Source organism: Astyanax mexicanus, chromosome 2 (genome assembly GCF_023375975.1).
Source record: "Astyanax mexicanus isolate ESR-SI-001 chromosome 2, AstMex3_surface, whole genome shotgun sequence".
Taxonomy (NCBI): Eukaryota; Metazoa; Chordata; class Actinopteri; order Characiformes; family Acestrorhamphidae; genus Astyanax; species Astyanax mexicanus.
This window is the reverse complement of record NC_064409.1, coordinates 26,665,154-26,684,719: the sequence shown is the minus strand read 5'-3', so window position 1 is coordinate 26,684,719 and position 19,566 is coordinate 26,665,154. Positions and strand designations below refer to the sequence as shown.

Genomic DNA, 19,566 nt, shown 5'->3' with positions numbered 1-19,566 from the left:
TATTGACTGGAATACATGCGATTCATAATTTTAACAAGATTCCCAGTACCTGCACTTAGGGGTGCAGGAAAAAATCGATTCGAGCTCGAATCGTGAATCTAACATTGAACGATTCAGAATCAATTCTCATTTTCAAAAAATCGATTTTTTGGGGTGAAGCTACTTAAAAAGCTCCGCGGTTAAAAAGCTCCGCGCCACAGTAGGTGAGCTTCGCGGTACAGTTTAAAAAGCTCCGCGGTACAGTTTAAAAAGCGCTGCTGCACAGTTTAAAATCTCCGCAGTACAGTTTAAAAAGCTCTGCGGCTCAGTTTAAAAAGCGCTGCTGCACAGTTTAAAATCTCCGCAGTACAGTTTAAAAAGCTCTGCGGCTCAGTTTAAAAGCTTCGCGGTACAGTTTAAAAAGCTCCACGGCACAGTTTAAAAAGCTCCGCGGCTCAGTTTAAAAGCTCCGCGGCACAGTTTAAAAGCTCCACGGTACAGTTTAAATGCTCCGGGGCACAGTTTAAAAAGCTCCGCGGCACAGTTTAAAAAGCTCCGCGGCACAGTTTAAAAAGCGCCGTGGCACAGTTTAAAAAGTTCCGCGGTACAGTTTAAAAGCTCCGCAGCACAGTTTAAAAAGCTCCGCGGCACAGGTTAAAAAGCTCCCGTGGTACAGTTCAAAAAGCTCCGCGGTACAGTTTAAAAGCTCCGTGGTACAGTTTAAAAGCTCCGCGGTACAGTTTAAAAAGCTCTGCGGCTCAGTTTAAAAGCTTCGCGGTACAGTTTAAAAAGCGCTGCTACACAGTTTAAAATCTCCGCAGTACAGTTTAAAAAGCTCTGCGGTACAGTTTAAAAAGCTCCGCCGTACAGTTTAAAAAGCGCTGCTGCACAGTTTAAAATCTCCGCAGTACAGTTTAAAAAGCTCTGCGGTACAGTTTAAAAAGCTCCGCCGTACAGTTTAAAAAGCTCCGCGGCTCAGTTTAAAAGCTCCGCGGCTCAGTTTAAAAAGCTCTGCGGCTCAGTTTAAAAGCTTCGCGGTACAGTTTAAAACGCTCCGCGGTACAGTTTAAAAAGTTCTGCGGCTCAGTTTAAAATCTCCGCAGTACAGTTTAAAAAGCGCAGCGGTACAGTTTAAAAAGCTCCGCGGTACAGTTTAAAAGCTCCGCGGCACAGTTTAAAAAGCTCCGCGGCTCAGTTTAAAATCTCCGCGGCTCAGTTTAAAAAGCTCTGCGGCTCAGTTTAAAAGCTTCGCGGTACAGTTTAAAAAGCTCCGCGGTACAGTTTAAAAAGGGCCGCGACACAATTTAAAAAGCTCCGCGGTACAGTTTAAAAGCTCCGCGGTACAGTTTAAAAAGCTCCGTGGCACAGTTTAAAAAGCTCCGCGGCACAGTTTAAAAAGCTCCACGGCTCAGTTTAAAGCTCCGCGGCACAGTTTAAAAAGTTCCGCGGGCACAGTTTAAAAGCTCCGCTGTACAGTTTAAAAGCTCCGCGGTACAGTTTAAAAGCTCCGCGGCACAGTTTAAAAAGCTCCCGCGGCTCAGTTTAAAAAGCTCCCGTGGTACAATTTAAAAAGCGCCGCGGTACAGTTTAAAAAGCTCTGCGGCACAGTTTAAAAAGCTCCATGGCTCAGCTACGCGGGCACAGTTTAAAAGCTCCGCGGTTCAGTTTAAAAAGGGCCGCGGCACAATTTAAAAAGCTCCGCGGTACATTTTAAAAGCTCCGGGGTACAGTTTAAAAAGCTCCGCGGCACAGTTTAAAAAGCTCCGCGGCACAGTTTAAAAGCTCCGCGGTACAGTTTAAAAAGCTCCGCGGCACAGTTTAAAAGCTCCGCGGCACAGTTTAAAAGCTCCGCGGTACAGTTTAAAAAGCGCCGCGGCAGAGTTTAAAAAGCTCCGTGGCACAGTTTAAAAGCTCTGCGGTACAGTTTAAAAAGCTCCGCGGCACAGTTTAAAAAGGTCCCTTGGTACAGTTTAAAAAGCTCCCGTGGTACAGTTTAAAAAGCTCCCGTGGTAAAGTTTAAAAAGCTCCCGTGTTACAGTTTAAAAAGCTCCGTGGCACAGTTTAAAAAGCTCGGCGGTACAGTTTAAAAAGCTCCGCGGCTCAGTTTAAAAAGCTCTGCGGTACAATTTAAAAGGCTCCGCGGCTCAGTTTAAAAGCTCCGCGGTACAATTTAAAAAGCTCTGCGGTACAGTTTAAAAAGCTCCGCGGTACAGTTTAAAAAGCTCCGCGGCTCAGTTTAAATAGCTCCCGTGGTACAGTTTAAAAAGCGCCGCGGTACAGTTTAAAAAGCTCCGCGGTACAGTTTAAAAAGCTCTGCGGCACAGTTTAAAAAGCTCCACGGCTCAGCTACGCGGGCACAGTTTAAAAGCTCCGCGGTTCAGTTTAAAAAGGGCCGCGGCACAATTTAAAAAGCTCCGCGGTACATTTTAAAAGCTCCGGGGTACAGTTTAAAAAGCTCCGCGGCACAGTTTAAAAAGCTCCGGGGCACAGTTTAAAAGCTCCGCGGTACAGTTTAAAAAGCTCCGCGGCACAGTTTAAAAGCTCCGCGGCACAGTTTAAAAGCTCCGCGGTACAGTTTAAAAGCTCCGCGGTACAGTTTAAAAAGCGCCGCGGCAGAGTTTAAAAAGCTCCGTGGCACAGTTTAAAAGCTCTGCGGTACAGTTTAAAAAGCTCCGCGGCACAGTTTAAAAAGGTCCCTTGGTACAGTTTAAAAAGCTCCCGTGGTACAGTTTAAAAAGCTCCCGTGGTAAAGTTTAAAAAGCTCCCGTGTTACAGTTTAAAAAGCTCCGTGGCACAGTTTAAAAAGCTCGGCGGTACAGTTTAAAAAGCTCCGCGGCTCAGTTTAAAAAGCTCCGCGGTACAATTTAAAAGGCTCCGCGGCTCAGTTTAAAAGCTCCGCGGTACAATTTAAAAAGCTCTGCGGTACAGTTTAAAAAGCTCCGCGGCTCAGTTTAAATAGCTCCCGTGGTACAGTTTAAAAAGCGCCGCGGTACAGTTTAAAAATACCCGTGGTACAGTTTAAAAAGCGCCGCGGTACAGTTTAAAAAGCTCCGCAGTACAGTTTAAAAAGCGCTCAGTTTAAAAGGCTCCGCTGTACAATTTAAAAGGCTCCGCGGCTCAGTTTAAAAGCTCCGCGGTACAATTTAAAAAGCTCTGCGGTACAGTTTAAAAAGCTCCGCGGTACAGTTTAAAAAGCTCTGCGGCACAGTTTAAAAAGCTCCGCGGCTCAGCTCCGCGGGCACAGTTTAAAAAGCTCCGCGGCTCAGCTCCGCGGGCACAGTTTAAAAAGCTCCGCGGCTCAGCTCCGCGGGCACAGTTTAAAAGCTCCGCGGTTCAGTTTAAAAAGGGCCGCGGCACAATTTAAAAAGCTCCGCGGTACAGTTACAAAGCTCCGCGGTACAGTTTAAAAAGCTCCGCGGCACAGTTTAAAAATCTCCGTGGTACAGTTTAAAAGCGCCGCGGTACAGTTTAAAAAGCTCCGCGGTACAGTTTAAAAGCTCCGCGGTACAGTTTAAAAAGCTCCGCGGTACAGTTTAAAAAGCTCTGCGGCTCAGTTTAAAAGCTCCGCGGCTCAGTTTAAAATGCTCCGCGGTACAGTTTAAAAAGCTCCGCGGCTCAGTTTAAAAGCTCCGCAGTACAATTTAAAAAGCTCTGCGGTACAGTTTAAAAAGCTCCGCGGTACAGTTTAAAAAGCTCCGCGGCTCAGTTTAAATAGCTCCCGTGGTACAGTTTAAAAAGCGCCGCGGTACAGTTTAAAAATATCCATGGTACAGTTTAAAAAGTGCCGCGGTACAGTTTAAAAAGCTCCACGGTACAGTTTAAAAAGCGCTCAGTTTAAAAGGCTCCGCGGTACAATTTAAAAGGCTCAGCGGCTCAGTTTAAAAGCTCCGCGGTACAATTTAAAAAGCTCTGCGGTACAGTTTAAAAAGCTCCGCGGTACAGTTTAAAAAGCTCTGCGGCACAGTTTAAAAAGCTCCGCGGCTCAGCTCCGCGGGCACAGTTTAAAAGCTCTGCGGTTTAGTTTAAAAAGGGCCGCGACACAATTTAAAAAGCTCCGCGGTACAGTTTAAAAAGTGCCGCGGTACAGTTTAAAAAGCTCCACAGTACAGTTTAAAAAGCGCTCAGTTTAAACGGCTCCGCGGTACAATTTAAAAGGCTCAGCGGCTCAGTTTAAAAGCTCCGCGGTACAATTTAAAAAGCTCTGCGGTACAGTTTAAAAAGCTCCGCGGTACAGTTTAAAAAGCTCTGCGGCACAGTTTAAAAAGCTCCGCGGCTCAGCTCTGCGGGCACAGTTTAAAAGCTCCGCGGTTTAGTTTAAAAAGGGCCGCGACACAATTTAAAAAGCTCCGCGGTACAGTTTAAAAAGCTCCGCGGTACAGTTTAAAAAGCTCCGCGGTACAGTTTAAAAAGCTCCGCGGCACAGTTTAAAAAGCTCCGTGGTACAGTTTAAAAGCGCCGTGGTACAGTTTAAAAATCTCGGCGGTACAGTTTAAAAGCTCCGCGGTACAGTTTAAAAAGCTCCGCGGCTCAGTTTAAAAGCTTTGCGGTACAGTTTAAAATGCTCCGCGGCACAGTTTAAAAAGCTCCGCGTCTCAGTTTCAAAGCTCTGCGGTACAGTTTAAAAAGCTCCGCGGCACAGTTTAAAAGCTCCACGGTACAGTTTAAAAAGTTCCGCGGCACAGTTTAAAAAGGTCCCTTGGAACAGTTTAAAAAGCTCCCGTGGTACAGTTTAAAAAGCTCCCGTGGTACAGTTTAAAAAGCTCCAGTGTTACAGTTTAAAAAGCGCCGTGGCACAGTTTAAAAAGCTCGGCGGTACAGTTTAAAAAGCTCCGCGGCTCAGTTTAAAAAGGTCCGCGGTACAATTTAAAAGGCTCCGCGGCTCAGTTTAAAAGCTCCGCGGTACAATTTAAAAAGCTCCGCGGTACAGTTTAAAAAGCTCCGCGGCTCAGTTTAAAAAGCTCCCGTGGTACAGTTTAAAAATATCCGTGGTACAGTTTAAAAAGCGCCGCGGTACAGTTTAAAAATCTCCGCGGTACAGTTTAAAAAGCGTTCAGTTTAAAAGGCTCCGCGGCTCAGTTTAAAAAGGTCCGCGGTACAATTTAAAAGGCTCCGCGGCTCAGTTTAAAAGCTCCGCGGTACAATTTAAAAAGCTCTGCGGTACAGTTTAAAAAGCGCCGCGGTACAGTTTAAAAATCTCCGCGGTACAGTTTAAAAAGCGTTCAGTTTAAAAGGCTCCGCGGTACAATTTAAAAGGCTCCGCGGCTCAGTTTAAAAGGCTCCGCGGTACAATTTAAAAGGCTCCGCGGCTCAGTTTAAAAGCTCCGCGGTACAGTGTAAAAAGCTCCGCGGTACAGTTTAAAAAGCGCCGCGGTACAGTTTAAAAATCTCCGCGGTACAGTTTAAAAAGCTCCGCGGTACAGTTTAAAAATATCCATGGTACAGTTTAAAAAGCGCCGCGGTACAGTTTAAAAAGCTCCGCGGTACAGTTTAAAAAGCGCTCAGTTTAAAAGGCTCTGCGGTACAATTTAAAAGGCTCAGCGGCTCAGTTTAAAAGCTCCGCGGTACAATTTAAAAAGCTCTGCGGTACAGTTTAAAAAGCTCCGCGGTACAGTTTAAAAAGCACTGCGGCACAGTTTAAAAAGCTCCGCGGCTCAGCTCCGCGGGCACAGTTTAAAAGCTCCGCGGTTTAGTTTAAAAAGGGCCGCGACACAATTTAAAAAGCTCCGCGGTACAGTTTAAAAAGCTCCGCGGTACAGTTTAAAAAGCTCCGCGGCACAGTTTAAAAAGCTCCGTGGTACAGTTTAAAAGCGCCGCGGTACAGTTTAAAAAGGTCCCTTGGTACAGTTTAAAAAGCTCCCGTGGTACAGTTTAAAAAGCTCCCGTGGTACAGTTTAAAAAGCTCCCGTGTTACAGTTTAAAAAGCTCCGTGGCACAGTTTAAAAAGCTCGGCGGTACACTTTAAAAAGCTCCGCGGCTCAGTTTAAAAAGCTCCGCGGTACAATTTAAAAGGCTCCGCGGCTCAGTTTAAAAGCTCCGCGGTACAATTTAAAAAGCTCTGTGGTACAGTTTAAAAAGCTCCGCGGTACAGTTTAAAAAGCTCCGCGGTACAGTTTAAAAAGCTCCGCGGCTCAGTTTAAATAGCTCCCGTGGTACAGTTTAAAAAGCGCCGCGGTACAGTTTAAAAATATCCATGGTACAGTTTAAAAAGTGCCGCGGTACAGTTTAAAAAGCTCCACGGTACAGTTTAAAAAGCGCTCAGTTTAAAAGGCTCTGCGGTACAATTTAAAAGGCTCAGCGGCTCAGTTTAAAAGCTTCGCGGTACAATTTAAAAAGCTCTGCGGTACAGTTTAAAAAGCTCCGCGGTACAGTTTAAAAAGCTCTGCGGCACAGTTTAAAAAGCTCCGCGGCTCAGCTCCGCGGGCACAGTTTAAAAGGTCCGCGGTTTAGTTTAAAAAGGGCCGCGACACAATTTAAAAAGCTCCGCGGTACAGTTTAAAAATCTCCGCGGTACAGTTTAAAAGCTCCGCGGTACAGTTTAAAAAGCTCCGCGGCTCAGTTTAAAAGCTTTTCGGTACAGTTTAAAATGCTCCGCGGCACAGTTTAAAAAGCTCCGCGTCTCAGTTTCAAAGCTCTGCGGTACAGTTTAAAAAGCTCCGCGGCACAGTTTAAAAGCTCCACGGTACAGTTTAAAAAGCTCCGCGGCACAGTTTAAAAAGGTCCCTTGGAACAGTTTAAAAAGCTCCACGGTACAGTTTAAAAAGCTCCGCGGCACAGTTTAAAAAGCTCCCGTGGTACAGTTTAAAAAGCTCCCGTGGTACAGTTTAAAAAGGTCCGCGGTACAATTTAAAAGGCTCCACGGCTCAGTTTAAAAGCTCCGCGGTACAATTTAAAAAGATCTTCGGTACAGTTTCAAAAGCTCCGCGGTACAGTTTAAAAAGCTCCGCGGCTCAGTTTAAAAAGCTCCCGTGGTACAGTTTAAAAAGCGCCGCGGTACAGTTTAAAAATATCCGTGGTACAGTTCAAAAAGCGCCGCGGTACAGTTTAAAAATCTCCGCGGTACAGTTTAAAAAGCGTTCAGTTTAAAAGGCTCCGCGGCACAATTTAAAAGGCTCCGCGGCTCAGTTTAAAAGGCTCCGCGGTACAATTTAAAAGGCTCCGCGGCTCAGTTTAAAAGCTCCGCGGTACAGTTTAAAAAGCTCCGCGGTACAGTTTAAAAAGCTCCGTGGCACAGTTTAAAAAGCGCCGCGGTACAGTTTAAAAATCTCCGCGGTACAGTTTAAAAAGCGCCGCGGTACAGTTTAAAAATCTCCGCGGTACAGTTTAAAAAGCTCTGCGGTACAGTTTAAAAAGCTCCGTGGTACAGTTTAAAAAGCTCCGCGGCTCAGTTTAAAAAGCTCCGCGGTACAATTTTAAAGGCTCCGCGGCTCAGTTTAAAAGCTCCGCGGTACAATTTAAAAAGCTCTGCGGTACAGTTTAAAAAGCTCAGCGGCATATTTGAAAAAGCTCTGCGGCACATTTGAAAAAGCTCCGCGGTACAGTTTAAAAAGCTCCGCGGCACAGTTTAAAAAGCTCCGTGGTACAGTTTAAAAAGCTCCTCGGCTCAGTTTAAAAGCTCCGCGGTACAATTTAAAAAGCTCCGCGGTACAGTTTAAAAAGGTCCGCGGCACATTTTAAAAAAGCTCCGCGGCACAGTTTAAAAAGCTCCGCGGCAGTTTAAAAAGCGCCGTGGCACAGTTTAAAAAGCGCCGTGGCACAGTTTAAAAAGCGCCGTGGCACAGTTTAAAAAGCTCTGCGGTACAATTTATACAAAATTTGATCTGAAAGCTCATTGACCCTTGACCTACATACACAGGTGAATCCAATTATGAGAAAGGGTTAAAGTGGCCACCGTTTAAAAAGCTCCCGTGGTACAGTTTAAAAAGCTCCGCGCCACAGTTTAAAAAGCTCCCGTGGTACAGTTTAAAAAGCGCCGCGGTACAGTTTAAAAATCTCCGTGGTACAGTTTAAAAGCTCCGCGGTACAATTTAAAAAGCTCCGCGGTACAGTTTAAAAAGCTCCGTGGTACAGTTTAAAAAGCGTGACGGTACAGTTTAAAAATCTCCGCAGTAAAGTTTAAAAAGCTCCTCGGCTCAGTTTAAAAAGCTCCGCGGTACAGTTTAAAAGGCTCCGCGGCTCAGTTTAAAAGCTCCGCGGTACAATTTAAAAAGCTCCGCGGTACAGTTTAAAAGCGCCGCGGTACAGTTTAAAAAGCTCCGCGGTACAGTTTAAAAGTTCCGCGGTACAGTTTAAAAAGCTCCGCGGTACAGTTTAAAAAGCTCCGCGGCTCAGTTTAAAAGCTTTGCGGTACAGTTTAAAATGCTCCGCGGCACAGTTTAAAAAGCTCCGCGTCTCAGTTTCAAAGCTCTGCGGTACAGTTTAAAAAGCTCCGCAGCACAGTTTAAAAAGGTCCCTTGGTACAGTTTAAAAAGCTCCCGTGGTACAGTTTAAAAAGCGCCGCGGTACAGTTTAAAAATCTCCGCGGTACAGTTTAAAAGCTCCGCGGTACAGTTTAAAAAGCTCCGCGGTACAGTTTAAAAAGCGCTCAGTTTAAAAGGCTCCGCGGTACAATTTAAAAGGCTCAGCGGCTCAGTTTAAAAGCTCCGCGGCACAGTTTAAAAAGCTCCGTGGTACAGTTTAAAAGCGCCGCGGTACAGTTTAAAAATCTCCGCGGTACAGTTTAAAAGCTCCGCGGTACAGTTTAAAAAGCTCCGCGGTACAGTTTAAAAAGCGCTCAGTTTAAAAGGCTCCGCGGTACAATTTAAAAAGCTCTGCGGTACAGTTTAAAAAGCTCCGCGGTACAGTTTAAAAAGCACTGCGGCACAGTTTAAAAAGCTCCGCGGCTCAGCTCCGCGGTTTAGTTTAAAAAGGGCCGCGACACAGTTTAAAAAGCTCCGCGGTACAGTTTAAAAAGCTCCGCGGTACAGTTTAAAAAGCTCCGCGGTACAGTTTAAAAAGCTCCGCGGCACAGTTTAAAAAGCTCCGTGGTACAGTTTAAAAGCGCCGCGGTACAGTTTAAAAATCTCCGCGGTACAGTTTAAAAGCTCCGCGGTACAGTTTAAAAAGCTCCGCGGCTCAGTTTAAAAGCTTTGCGGTACAGTTTAAAATGCTCCGCGGCACAGTTTAAAAAGCTCCGCGTCTCAGTTTCAAAGCTCTGCGGTACAGTTTAAAAAGCTCCGCGGCACAGTTTAAAAGCTCCACGGTACAGTTTAAAAAGCTCCGCATCTCAGTTTCAAAGCTCTGCGGTACAGTTTAAAAAGCTCCGCGGCACAGTTTAAAAGCTCCACGGTACAGTTTAAAAAGCTCCGCGGCACAGTTTAAAAAGGTCCCTTGGTACAGTTTAAAAAGCTCCAGTGTTACAGTTTAAAAAGCTCCAGTGTTACAGTTTAAAAAGCGCCGTGGCACAGTTTAAAAAGCTCGGCGGTACAGTTTAAAAAGCGCCGCGGTACAGTTTAAAAATCTCCGCGGTACAGTTTAAAAAGCGCTCAGTTTAAAAGGCTCCGCGGCTCAGTTTAAAAGCTCCGCGCGTCAATGCGCAACAGAGGGGTGTGCATGCTAAAATCTAGTGTATTTAGTATCTTCTCTGTTTGTTACGTAATTATAGCCTATTTAGTTCCACTCTTCACCTTGTACCTTGCACCCTTCCTTTTAGAAATGAATTCAGGATTAGTTAACCATGCTAGAAATTAGCCTTTCATTATTATGGCACTGTCACTATGTTGCAAAAGATTAAATACAGTAAGGAACCTAAGTATATTGTTTTAAATAAATGTTCTATTTGTTTACATTGTCCTTTTTTCTTTTTATCTTCTCACATGATTTAAACAAAATTTATAGGCCATTTGTTTCGAAAAATCGTTCCAGAATCGAAAATCGTTTTTGAATCGAATCGTGACGATTTTTTTTGACCTGTCACTTCAGCTCTGCACAGAGAAGAAAAAATTTCAATTGGCCACTTTAACCCTTTCTCATAATTGGATTCACCTGTGTATGTAGGTCAAGGGTCAATGAGCTTACAGATCAAATTTTGTATAATTAGTGCTAAAGGTTCTCAAATCAATAAAACAAATGGTTTATAAAGGAAAATCATCAGGAGTGCTCAACCTTTTATTCCACTGTATATGAGTAAAGGGTGTTTAAATATAGCATGTATAGTATGTGTCTGTGTACTTTCATGTCGTGCCACAGAAGCTCAGTGGTACAACCCCTGGCAAAAAGTATGGAATCACCAGTCTTGGATGAGCACTCCTTCAGACATTTCATTCTGTAAAACAAACTCTGATCAAAAACATGATACAATAATAAGGTCATTCCAAAGTGCAACTTGTTGGCTTTCAGGAACACTCAAAGAAATGAAGAAAAAACATTGTGGAAGTCAGTGAATGTTACTTTTATTGACCAACCACAGGGAAAAAAATATGGAATCACTCAATTCTGAGGAAAAAAGTATGGAATCATGAAAAACAGATAAACAAAAGATGATTCAAAATACATCACTAGTATTTAGTTGCACCACCTTTGGCTTTCAGTCTGAGGCATGGACTTGATGAGTGACAAACAGTATTCTGCATCAATTTGGTGCCAACTCTCTTTGATAGCAGTTGCCAGATCAGCTTTGCAGGTCGGAGCCTTCTTGTGGACCATTTTTTTCAATTTCCACCACAGGTTTTTAATTGGGTTGAGATCTGGACTATTTGCAGGCCATGACATCGACTGAATGTGTCTTTCTCCAAGGAATGCCTTCACAGTTTAAAAAGCTCCGCGGTACAGTTTAAAAGCTCCGCGGTACAGTTTAAAAAGCTCCGCGGCTCAGTTTAAAAGCTTTGCGGTACAGTTTAAAATGCTCCGCGGCACAGTTTAAAAAGCTCCGCGTCTCAGTTTCAAAGCTCTGCGGTACAGTTTAAAAAGCTCCGCAGCACAGTTTAAAAAGGTCCCTTGGTACAGTTTAAAAAGCTCCCGTGGTACAGTTTAAAAAGCGCCGCGGTACAGTTTAAAAATCTCCGCGGTACAGTTTAAAAGCTCCGCGGTACAGTTTAAAAAGCTCCGCGGTACAGTTTAAAAAGCGCTCAGTTTAAAAGGCTCCGCGGTACAATTTAAAAGGCTCAGCGGCTCAGTTTAAAAGCTCCGCGGCACAGTTTAAAAAGCTCCGTGGTACAGTTTAAAAGCGCCGCGGTACAGTTTAAAAATCTCCGCGGTACAGTTTAAAAGCTCTGCGGTACAGTTTAAAAAGCTCCGCGGTACAGTTTAAAAAGCGCTCAGTTTAAAAGGCTCCGCGGTACAATTTAAAAAGCTCTGCGGTACAGTTTAAAAAGCTCCGCGGTACAGTTTAAAAAGCACTGCGGCACAGTTTAAAAAGCTCCGCGGCTCAGCTCCGCGGTTTAGTTTAAAAAGGGCCGCGACACAATTTAAAAAGCTCCGCGGTACAGTTTAAAAAGCTCCGCGGTACAGTTTAAAAAGCTCCGCGGTACAGTTTAAAAAGCTCCGCGGCACAGTTTAAAAAGCTCCGTGGTACAGTTTAAAAGCGCCGCGGTACAGTTTAAAAATCTCCGCGGTACAGTTTAAAAGCTCCGCGGTACAGTTTAAAAAGCTCCGCGGCTCAGTTTAAAATGCTCCGCGGTACAGTTTAAAATGCTCCGCGGCACAGTTTAAAAAGCTCCGCGTCTCAGTTTCAAAGCTCTGCGGTACAGTTTAAAAAGCTCCGCGGCACAGTTTAAAAGCTCCACGGTACAGTTTAAAAAGCTCCGCATCTCAGTTTCAAAGCTCTGCGGTACAGTTTAAAAAGCTCCGCGGCACAGTTTAAAAGCTCCACGGTACAGTTTAAAAAGCTCCGCGGCACAGTTTAAAAAGGTCCCTTGGTACAGTTTAAAAAGCTCCAGTGTTACAGTTTAAAAAGCTCCAGTGTTACAGTTTAAAAAGCGCCGTGGCACAGTTTAAAAAGCTCGGCGGTACAGTTTAAAAAGCTCCGCGGTACAGTTTAAAAAGCTCCGTGGTACAGTTTAAAAAGCTCCGTGGTACAGTTTAAAAAGCTCCGCGGCTCAGTTTAAAAAGCTCCCGTGGTACAGTTTAAAAAGCGCCGCGGTACAGTTTAAAAAGCTCCCGTGGTACAGTTTAAAAAGCGCCGCGGCTCAGTTTAAAAAGCTCCCGTGGTACAGTTTAAAAAGCGCCGCGGTACAGTTTAAAAATATCCGTGGTACAGTTTAAAAAGCGCCGCGGTACAGTTTAAAAATCTCCGCGGTACAGTTTAAAAAGCGCCGCGGTACAGTTTAAAAATCTCCGCGGTACAGTTTAAAAAGCGCTCAGTTTAAAAGGCTCCGCGGCTCAGTTTAAAAGCTCCGCGCGTCAATGCGCAACAGAGGGGTGTGCATGCTAAAATCTAGTGTATTTAGTATCTTCTCTGTTTGTTACGTAATTATAGCCTATTTAGTTCCACTCTTCACCTTGTACCTTGCACCCTTCCTTTTAGAAATGAATTCAGGATTAGTTAACCATGCTAGAAATTAGCCTTTCATTATTATGGCACTGTCACTATGTTGCAAAAGATTAAATACAGTAAGGAACCTAAGTATATTGTTTTAAATAAATGTTCTATTTGTTTACATTGTCCTTTTTTCTTTTTATCTTCTCACATGATTTAAACAAAATTTATAGGCCATTTGTTTCGAAAAATCGTTCCAGAATCGAAAATCGTTTTTGAATCGAATCGTGACGATTTTTTTTGACCTGTCACTTCAGCTCTGCACAGAGAAGAAAAAATTTCAATTGGCCACTTTAACCCTTTCTCATAATTGGATTCACCTGTGTATGTAGGTCAAGGGTCAATGAGCTTACAGATCAAATTTTGTATAATTAGTGCTAAAGGTTCTCAAATCAATAAAACAAATGGTTTATAAAGGAAAATCATCAGGAGTGCTCAACCTTTTATTCCACTGTATATGAGTAAAGGGTGTTTAAATATAGCATGTATAGTATGTATGTACGTGTCTGTGTACTTTCATGTCGTGCCACAGAAGCTCAGTGGTACAACCCCTGGCAAAAAGTATGGAATCACCAGTCTTGGATGAGCACTCCTTCAGACATTTCATTCTGTAAAACAAACTCTGATCAAAAACATGATACAATAATAAGGTCATTCCAAAGTGCAACTTGTTGGCTTTCAGGAACACTCAAAGAAATGAAGAAAAAACATTGTGGAAGTCAGTGAATGTTACTTTTATTGACCAACCACAGGGAAAAAAATATGGAATCACTCAATTCTGAGGAAAAAAGTATGGAATCATGAAAAACAGATAAACAAAAGATGATTCAAAATACATCACTAGTATTTAGTTGCACCACCTTTGGCTTTCAGTCTGAGGCATGGACTTGATGAGTGACAAACAGTATTCTGCATCAATTTGGTGCCAACTCTCTTTGATAGCAGTTGCCAGATCAGCTTTGCAGGTCGGAGCCTTCTTGTGGACCATTTTTTTCAATTTCCACCACAGGTTTTTAATTGGGTTGAGATCTGGACTATTTGCAGGCCATGACATCGACTGAATGTGTCTTTCTCCAAGGAATGCCTTCACTGTTTTTGCCCTATGGCACGATGCATTGTCATCTTGGAAAATTATTTAATTATCTCCAAACATCTGTTCAATTGAAGGGATGAGAAAACTGTCCAAAATGTCAATGTAAACTTGTGCATTGATAGAAGAATTAACCACAGTCATCTCCCCAGTGCCTTTGCTTGACATGCAGCCCCATATCATCATCTTCATAAATCTCACTGGAACGGCACCAAACAAAAGTTCCAGCATCATCACCTTGTCCAATGCAGATTCTTGACTCATCACTGAAGATAACTTTCATCCAGTCATCCACAGTCCATGATTGCCTCTCCTTAGCCCACTGCAGTCTTGTTCTTTTATGTTTAGGTGTCAATGATGGTTTTCTTTTAGCTTTCCTGTATTGAAATCCCATTTCCTTTAGGCGATTTCTTACGGTTCGGTCACATACATTGGCTCCAGCTTCTTCCCATTTATGCTTCATCTGTTTAGTTGTACTTTTTCGGTTTTCAAGACAAATGGCCTTAAGTTGCTTGTCTTGACACTTTGATGTCTTTCTCGGTCTACCAGTACGCTTGGCTTTAACAACCATTCCATGCTGTTTGTATTTGGTCCATATCTTGGATACAGCTGACTGTGAACAGCCCACATCTTTAGCAACCATGCGTGAAGAGTTACCTTCTTCAAGAAGTTTCACAATCCTCTCTTTTGTTTCAAGAGACATTTCTCTTGTTGGAGCCATGGTTCTTGCCACTCTAATTCGTCCAGCAGCCCTCCAAGGTGTCATGACTGCAGGTGTTTTTAACTGCAGACTAACGAGCAGATCTAATCTGAGGCAGGTGTCCATTTAGGGAAAGGAAATTGACTGGGTGTGTCCTTATTTTCTACCTTCAATTTGAGTGATTCCATACTTTTTTCCTCAGAATTGAGTGATTCCATATTTTTTTCCCTGTGGTTGGTCAATAAAAGTAACATTCACTGACTTCCACAATGTTTTTTCTTCATTTCTTTGAGTGTTCCTGAAAGCCAACAAGTTGCACTTTGGAATGACCTTATTATTGTATCATGTTTTTGATCAGAGTTTGTTTTACAGAATGACATGTCTGAAGGAGTGCACATCCAAGACTGGTGATTCCATACTTTTTGCCAGGGGTTGTATTTAGGTCAGGACTTTGACTGGGTCATTCTAACACATGACTATTTTTTTTAATCTAAAACATTCCATTGTTGTATGTTTTGGGTCATTGTCTTGCTGGAAGGTCTTCTCCCAGTCTCAAGTTTTTTGCAACCTCAAATAGGTTTTCTTCCAGGATTGCCCTGTATTTAGCTCCATTCATCTTCCCATCAACTCTAACCAGCTTCCTTGTCCCTGCTGAAAAAAAGCATTTCACAGGGATGAGGTGTTTAGGGTGATAAGGAGTGTTACGTTTCCAGCATAGCACTGGATTTTATTTAGGGGGTTCAGAGTAAAGGGTGCTAAATACTTTTTGCACAAAAATAATTCAAGGACTATGTTTACTTGCAAGCCACTGTAGCTTAAACCTGTTCCACTGTATACAGTATTACCACAATACAATTCAGATTAATTGAAAGGGGTGTCTGTATGTGTATATGTGTGTGTGTGTGTGTCTGTTTGCAGACATGCTGTTCTCTGATCCATATTGACCTTTTGGAGAAACATGGAGCTTTCTGCTGATTCTCAGACAGATCCTGAAAAAACAACACTGGTGAGTAACACACACACACACACACACACACACACACTCACACACACACACATACACACACACATGTGCATACACACACACAGTGTTTAGCAGTAGTGGTGGTGGAGAGTGTTTGTAGTGCAGTATGTGGTGGTGGTGGAGAGTGTTTAGTAGTGTGTGGTGGTGGAGAGTGTTTAGTAGTGTGTGGTGTGTGGTGGTGGAGAGTATTACGTAGTAGTGCAGTGTGTGGTGGTAGAGAGTGTTTAGTAGTAGTGCAGTGTGTGATGGTGGTAGAGAGTGTTTAGTAGTAGTGCAGTGTGTGGTGGTGGAGAGTGTTTAGTAGTAGTGCAGTGTGTGGTGGTGGAGAGTGTTTAGTAGTAGTGCAGTGTGTGGTGGTGGTAGAGATTGTTTAGTAGTAGTGCAGTGTGTGGTGGTGGAGAGTGTTTAGTAGTAGTGCAGTGTGTGGTGGTGGTAGAGAGTGTTTAGTAGTAGTGCAGTGTGTGGTGGTGGAGAGTGTTTAGTAGTAGTGCAGTGTGTGGTGGTGGAGAGTGTTTAGTAGTAGTGCAGTGTGTGGTGGTGGAGAGTGTTTAGTAGTAGTGCAGTGTGTGGTGGTGGTAGAGAGTGTTTAGTAGTAGTGCAGTGTGTGGTGGTGGTGGAGAGTGTTTAATAGTAGTGCAGTGTGTGGTGGTGGAGAGTGTTTAGTAGTAGTGCAGTGTGTGGTGGTGGTAGAGAGTGTTTAGTAGTAGTGCAGTGTGTGGTGGTGGTAGAGAGTGTTTAGTAGTAGTGCAGTGTGTGGTGGTGGAGAGTGTTTAGTAGTAGTGCAGTGTGTGGTGGTGGAGAGTGTTTAGTAGTAGTGCAGTGTGTGGTGGTGGTAGAGAGTGTTTAGTAGTAGTGCAGTGTGTGGTGGTGGTAGAGAGTGTTTAGTAGTAGTGTAGTGTGTGGTGGTGGAGAGTGTTTAGTAGTAGTGCAGTGTGTGGTGGTGGTAGAGAGTGTTTAGTAGTAGTGCAGTGTGTGGTGGTGGAGAGTGTTTAGTAGTAGTGCAGTGTGTGGTGGTGGTAGAGAGTGTTTAGTAGTAGTGCAGTGTGTGGTGGTGGTAGAGAGTGTTTAGTAGTAGTGTAGTGTGTGGTGGTGGAGAGTGTTTAGTAGTAGTGCAGTGTGTGGTGGTGGTAGAGAGTGTTTAGTAGTAGTGCAGTGTGTGGTGGTGGTAGAGAGTGTTTAGTAGTAGTGCAGTGTGTGGTGGTGGTAGAGAGTGTTTAGTAGTAGTGCAGTGTGTGGTGGTGGTGGAGAGTGTTTAGTAGTAGTGCAGTGTGTGGTGGTGGTAGAGAGTGTTTAGTAGTAGTGCAGTGTGTGGTGGTGGTAGAGAGTGTTTAGTAGTAGTGCAGTGTGTGGTGGTGGTAGAGAGTGTTTAGTAGTAGTGCAGTGTGTGGTGGTGGAGAGTGTTTAGTAGTAGTGGAGTGTGTGGTGGTGGAGAGTGTTTAGTAGTAGTGGAGTGTGTGGTGGTGGTAGAGAGTGTTTAGTAGTAGTGCAGTGTGTGGTGGTGGAGAGTGTTTAGTAGTAGTGCAGTGTGTGGTGGTGAAGAGTGTTTAGTAGTAGTGTAGTGTGTGGTGGTGGAGAGTGTTTAGTAGTAGTGGAGTGTGTGGTGGTGGTAGAGAGTGTTTAGTAGTAGTGCAGTGTGTGGTGGTGGAGAGTGTTTAGTAGTAGTGCAGTGTGTGGTGGTGGAGAGTGTTTAGTAGTAGTGTAGTGTGTGGTGGTGGAGAGTGTTTAGTAGTAGTGGAGTGTGTGGTGGTGGTAGAGAGTGTTTAGTATTAGTGCAGTGTGTGGTGATGGAGACTGTTTAGTAGTAGTGCAGTGTGTGGTGGTGGAGAGTGTTTAGTAGTAGTGTGTGGTGGTGGTAGAGAGTGTTTAGTAGTAGTGCAGTGTGTGGTGGTGGTGGAGAGTGTTTAGTAGTAGTGCAGTGTGTGGTGGTGGAGAGTGTTTAGTAGTAGTGCAGTGTGTGGTGGTGGTAGAGAGTGTTTAGTAGTAGTGCAGTGTGTGGTGGTGGTAGAGAGTGTTTAGTAGTAGTGTAGTGTGTGGTGGTGGAGAGTGTTTAGTAGTAGTGCAGTGTGTGGTGGTGGTAGAGAGTGTTTAGTAGTAGTGCAGTGTGTGGTGGTGGTAGAGAGTGTTTAGTAGTAGTGCAGTGTGTGGTGGTGGAGAGTGTTTAGTAGTAGTGCAGTGTGTGGTGGTGGTAGAGAGTGTTTAGTAGTAGTGGAGTGTGTGGTGGTGGAGAGTGTTTAGGAGTAGTGCAGTGTGTGGTGGTGGAGAGTGTTTAGTAGTAGTGCAGTGTGTGGTGGTGGTAGAGAGTGTTTAGTAGTAGTGCAGTGTGTGGTGGTGGTAGAGAGTGTTTAGTAGTAGTGCAGTGTGTGGTGGTGGTGGAGAGTGTTTAGTAGTAGTGGAGTGTGTGGTGGTGGAGAGTGTTTAGTAGTAGTGCAGTGTGTGGTGGTGGTAGAGATTGTTTAGTAGTAGTGCAGTGTGTGGTGGTGGAGAGTGTTTAGTAGTAGTGCAGTGTGTGGTGGTGGTGGAGAGTGTTTAGTAGTAGTGGAGTGTGTGGTGGTGGAGAGTGTTTAGTAGTAGTGCAGTGTGTGGTGGTGGTAGAGATTGTTTAGTAGTAGTGCAGTGTGTGTGGTGGAGAGTGTTTAGTAGTAGTGCAGTGTGTGGTGGTGGTAGAGATTGTTTAGTAGTAGTGCAGTGTGTGGTGGTGGAGAGTGTTTAGTAGTAGTGCAGTGTGTGGTGGTGGTAGAGAGTGTTTAGTAGTAGTGCAGTGTGTGGTGGTGGAGAGTGTTTAGTAGTAGTGCAGTGTGTGGTGGTGGTAGAGAGTGTTTAGTAGTAGTGCAGTGTGTGGTGGTGGTAGAGAGTGTTTAGTAGTAGTGTAGTGTGTGGTGGTGGAGAGTGTTTAGTAGTAGTGCAGTGTGTGGTGGTGGTAGAGAGTGTTTAGTAGTAGTGCAGTGTGTGGTGGTGGTAGAGAGTGTTTAGTAGTAGTGCAGTGTGTGGTGGTGGAGAGTGTTTAGTAGTAGTGCAGTGTGTGGTGGTGGAGAGTGTTTAGTAGTAGTGGAGTGTGTGGTGGTGGAGAGTGTTTAGGAGTAGTGCAGTGTGTGGTGGTGGAGAGTGTTTAGTAGTAGTGCAGTGTGTGGTGGTGGTAGAGAGTGTTTAGTAGTAGTGCAGTGTGTGGTGGTGGTAGAGAGTGTTTAGTAGTAGTGCAGTGTGTGGTGGTGGTGGAGAGTGTTTAGTAGTAGTGGAGTGTGTGGTGGTGGAGAGTGTTTAGTAGTAGTGCAGTGTGTGGTGGTGGTAGAGATTGTTTAGTAGTAGTGCAGTGTGTGGTGGTGGAGAGTGTTTAGTAGTAGTGCAGTGTGTGGTGGTGGTAGAGAGTGTTTAGTAGTAGTGCAGTGTGTGGTGGTGGAGAGTGTTTAGTAGTAGTGTAGTGTGTGGTGGTGGAGAGTGTTTAGTAGTAGTGCAGTGTGTGGTGGTGGTAGAGAGTGTTTAGTAGTAGTGCAGTGTGTGGTGGTGGAGAGTGTTTAGTAGTAGTGCAGTGTGTGGTGGTGGTAGAGAGTGTTAAGTAGTAGTGCAGTGTGTGGTGGTAGAGAGTGTTTAGTAGTAGTGCAGTGTGTGGTGGTAGAGAGTGTTTAGTAGTAGTGCAGTGTGTGGTGGTGGTGGAGAGTGTTTAGTAGTAGTGCAGTGTGTGGTGGTGAAGAGAGTGTTTAGTAGTAGTGTAGTGTGTGGTGGTGGAGAGTGTTTATTAGTAGTGCAGTGTGTGGTGGTGGTAGAGAGTGTTTAGTAGTAGTGCAGTGTGTGGTGGTGGAGAGTGTTTAGTAGTAGTGCAGTGTGTGGTGGTGGTAGAGAGTGTTTAGTAGTAGTGCAGTGTGTGGTGGTGGTAGAGAGTGTTTAGTAGTAGTGCAGTGTGTGGTGGTGGTGGAGAGTGTTTAGTAGTAGTGCAGTGTGTGGTGGTGGAGAGTGTTTAGTAGTAGTGCAGTGTGTGGTGGTGGTAGAGAGTGTTTAGTAGTAGTGCAGTGTGTGGTGGTAGAAAGTGTTTAGTAGTAGTGCAGTGTGTGGTGGTAGAGAGTGTTTAGTAGTAGTGCAGTGTGTGGTGGTGGAGAGTGTTTAGTAGTAGTGCAGTGTGTGGTGGTGGTAGAGATTGTTTAGTAGTAGTGCAGTGTGTGGTGGTGGAGAGTGTTTAGTAGTAGTGCAGTGTGTGGTGGTGGTAGAGAGTGTTTAGTAGTAGTGCAGTGTGTGGTGGTGGAGAGTGTTTAGTAGTAGTGTAGTGTGTGGTG

General features: G+C 44.3%; 1 protein-coding gene across 5 annotated transcripts in view; it reads left to right on the top strand.

Annotated features, from left to right (window-relative positions):
• The window catches only part of osbpl8 (oxysterol binding protein-like 8), an 85,857-nt gene that overhangs the window by 4,593 nt on the left and 61,698 nt on the right, over positions 1-19,566 (top strand). For all 5 annotated transcript variants that reach the window (XM_049474121.1, XM_049474118.1, XM_049474119.1 and 2 more), the window contains one exon: positions 15,199-15,286. In XM_049474121.1, coding sequence (XP_049330078.1) covers positions 15,239-15,286 — 48 coding nt within the window. In that variant the 5' untranslated portion in view covers positions 15,199-15,238. Of the gene's footprint in view, positions 1-15,198; positions 15,287-19,566 lie in introns of those variants that run through there.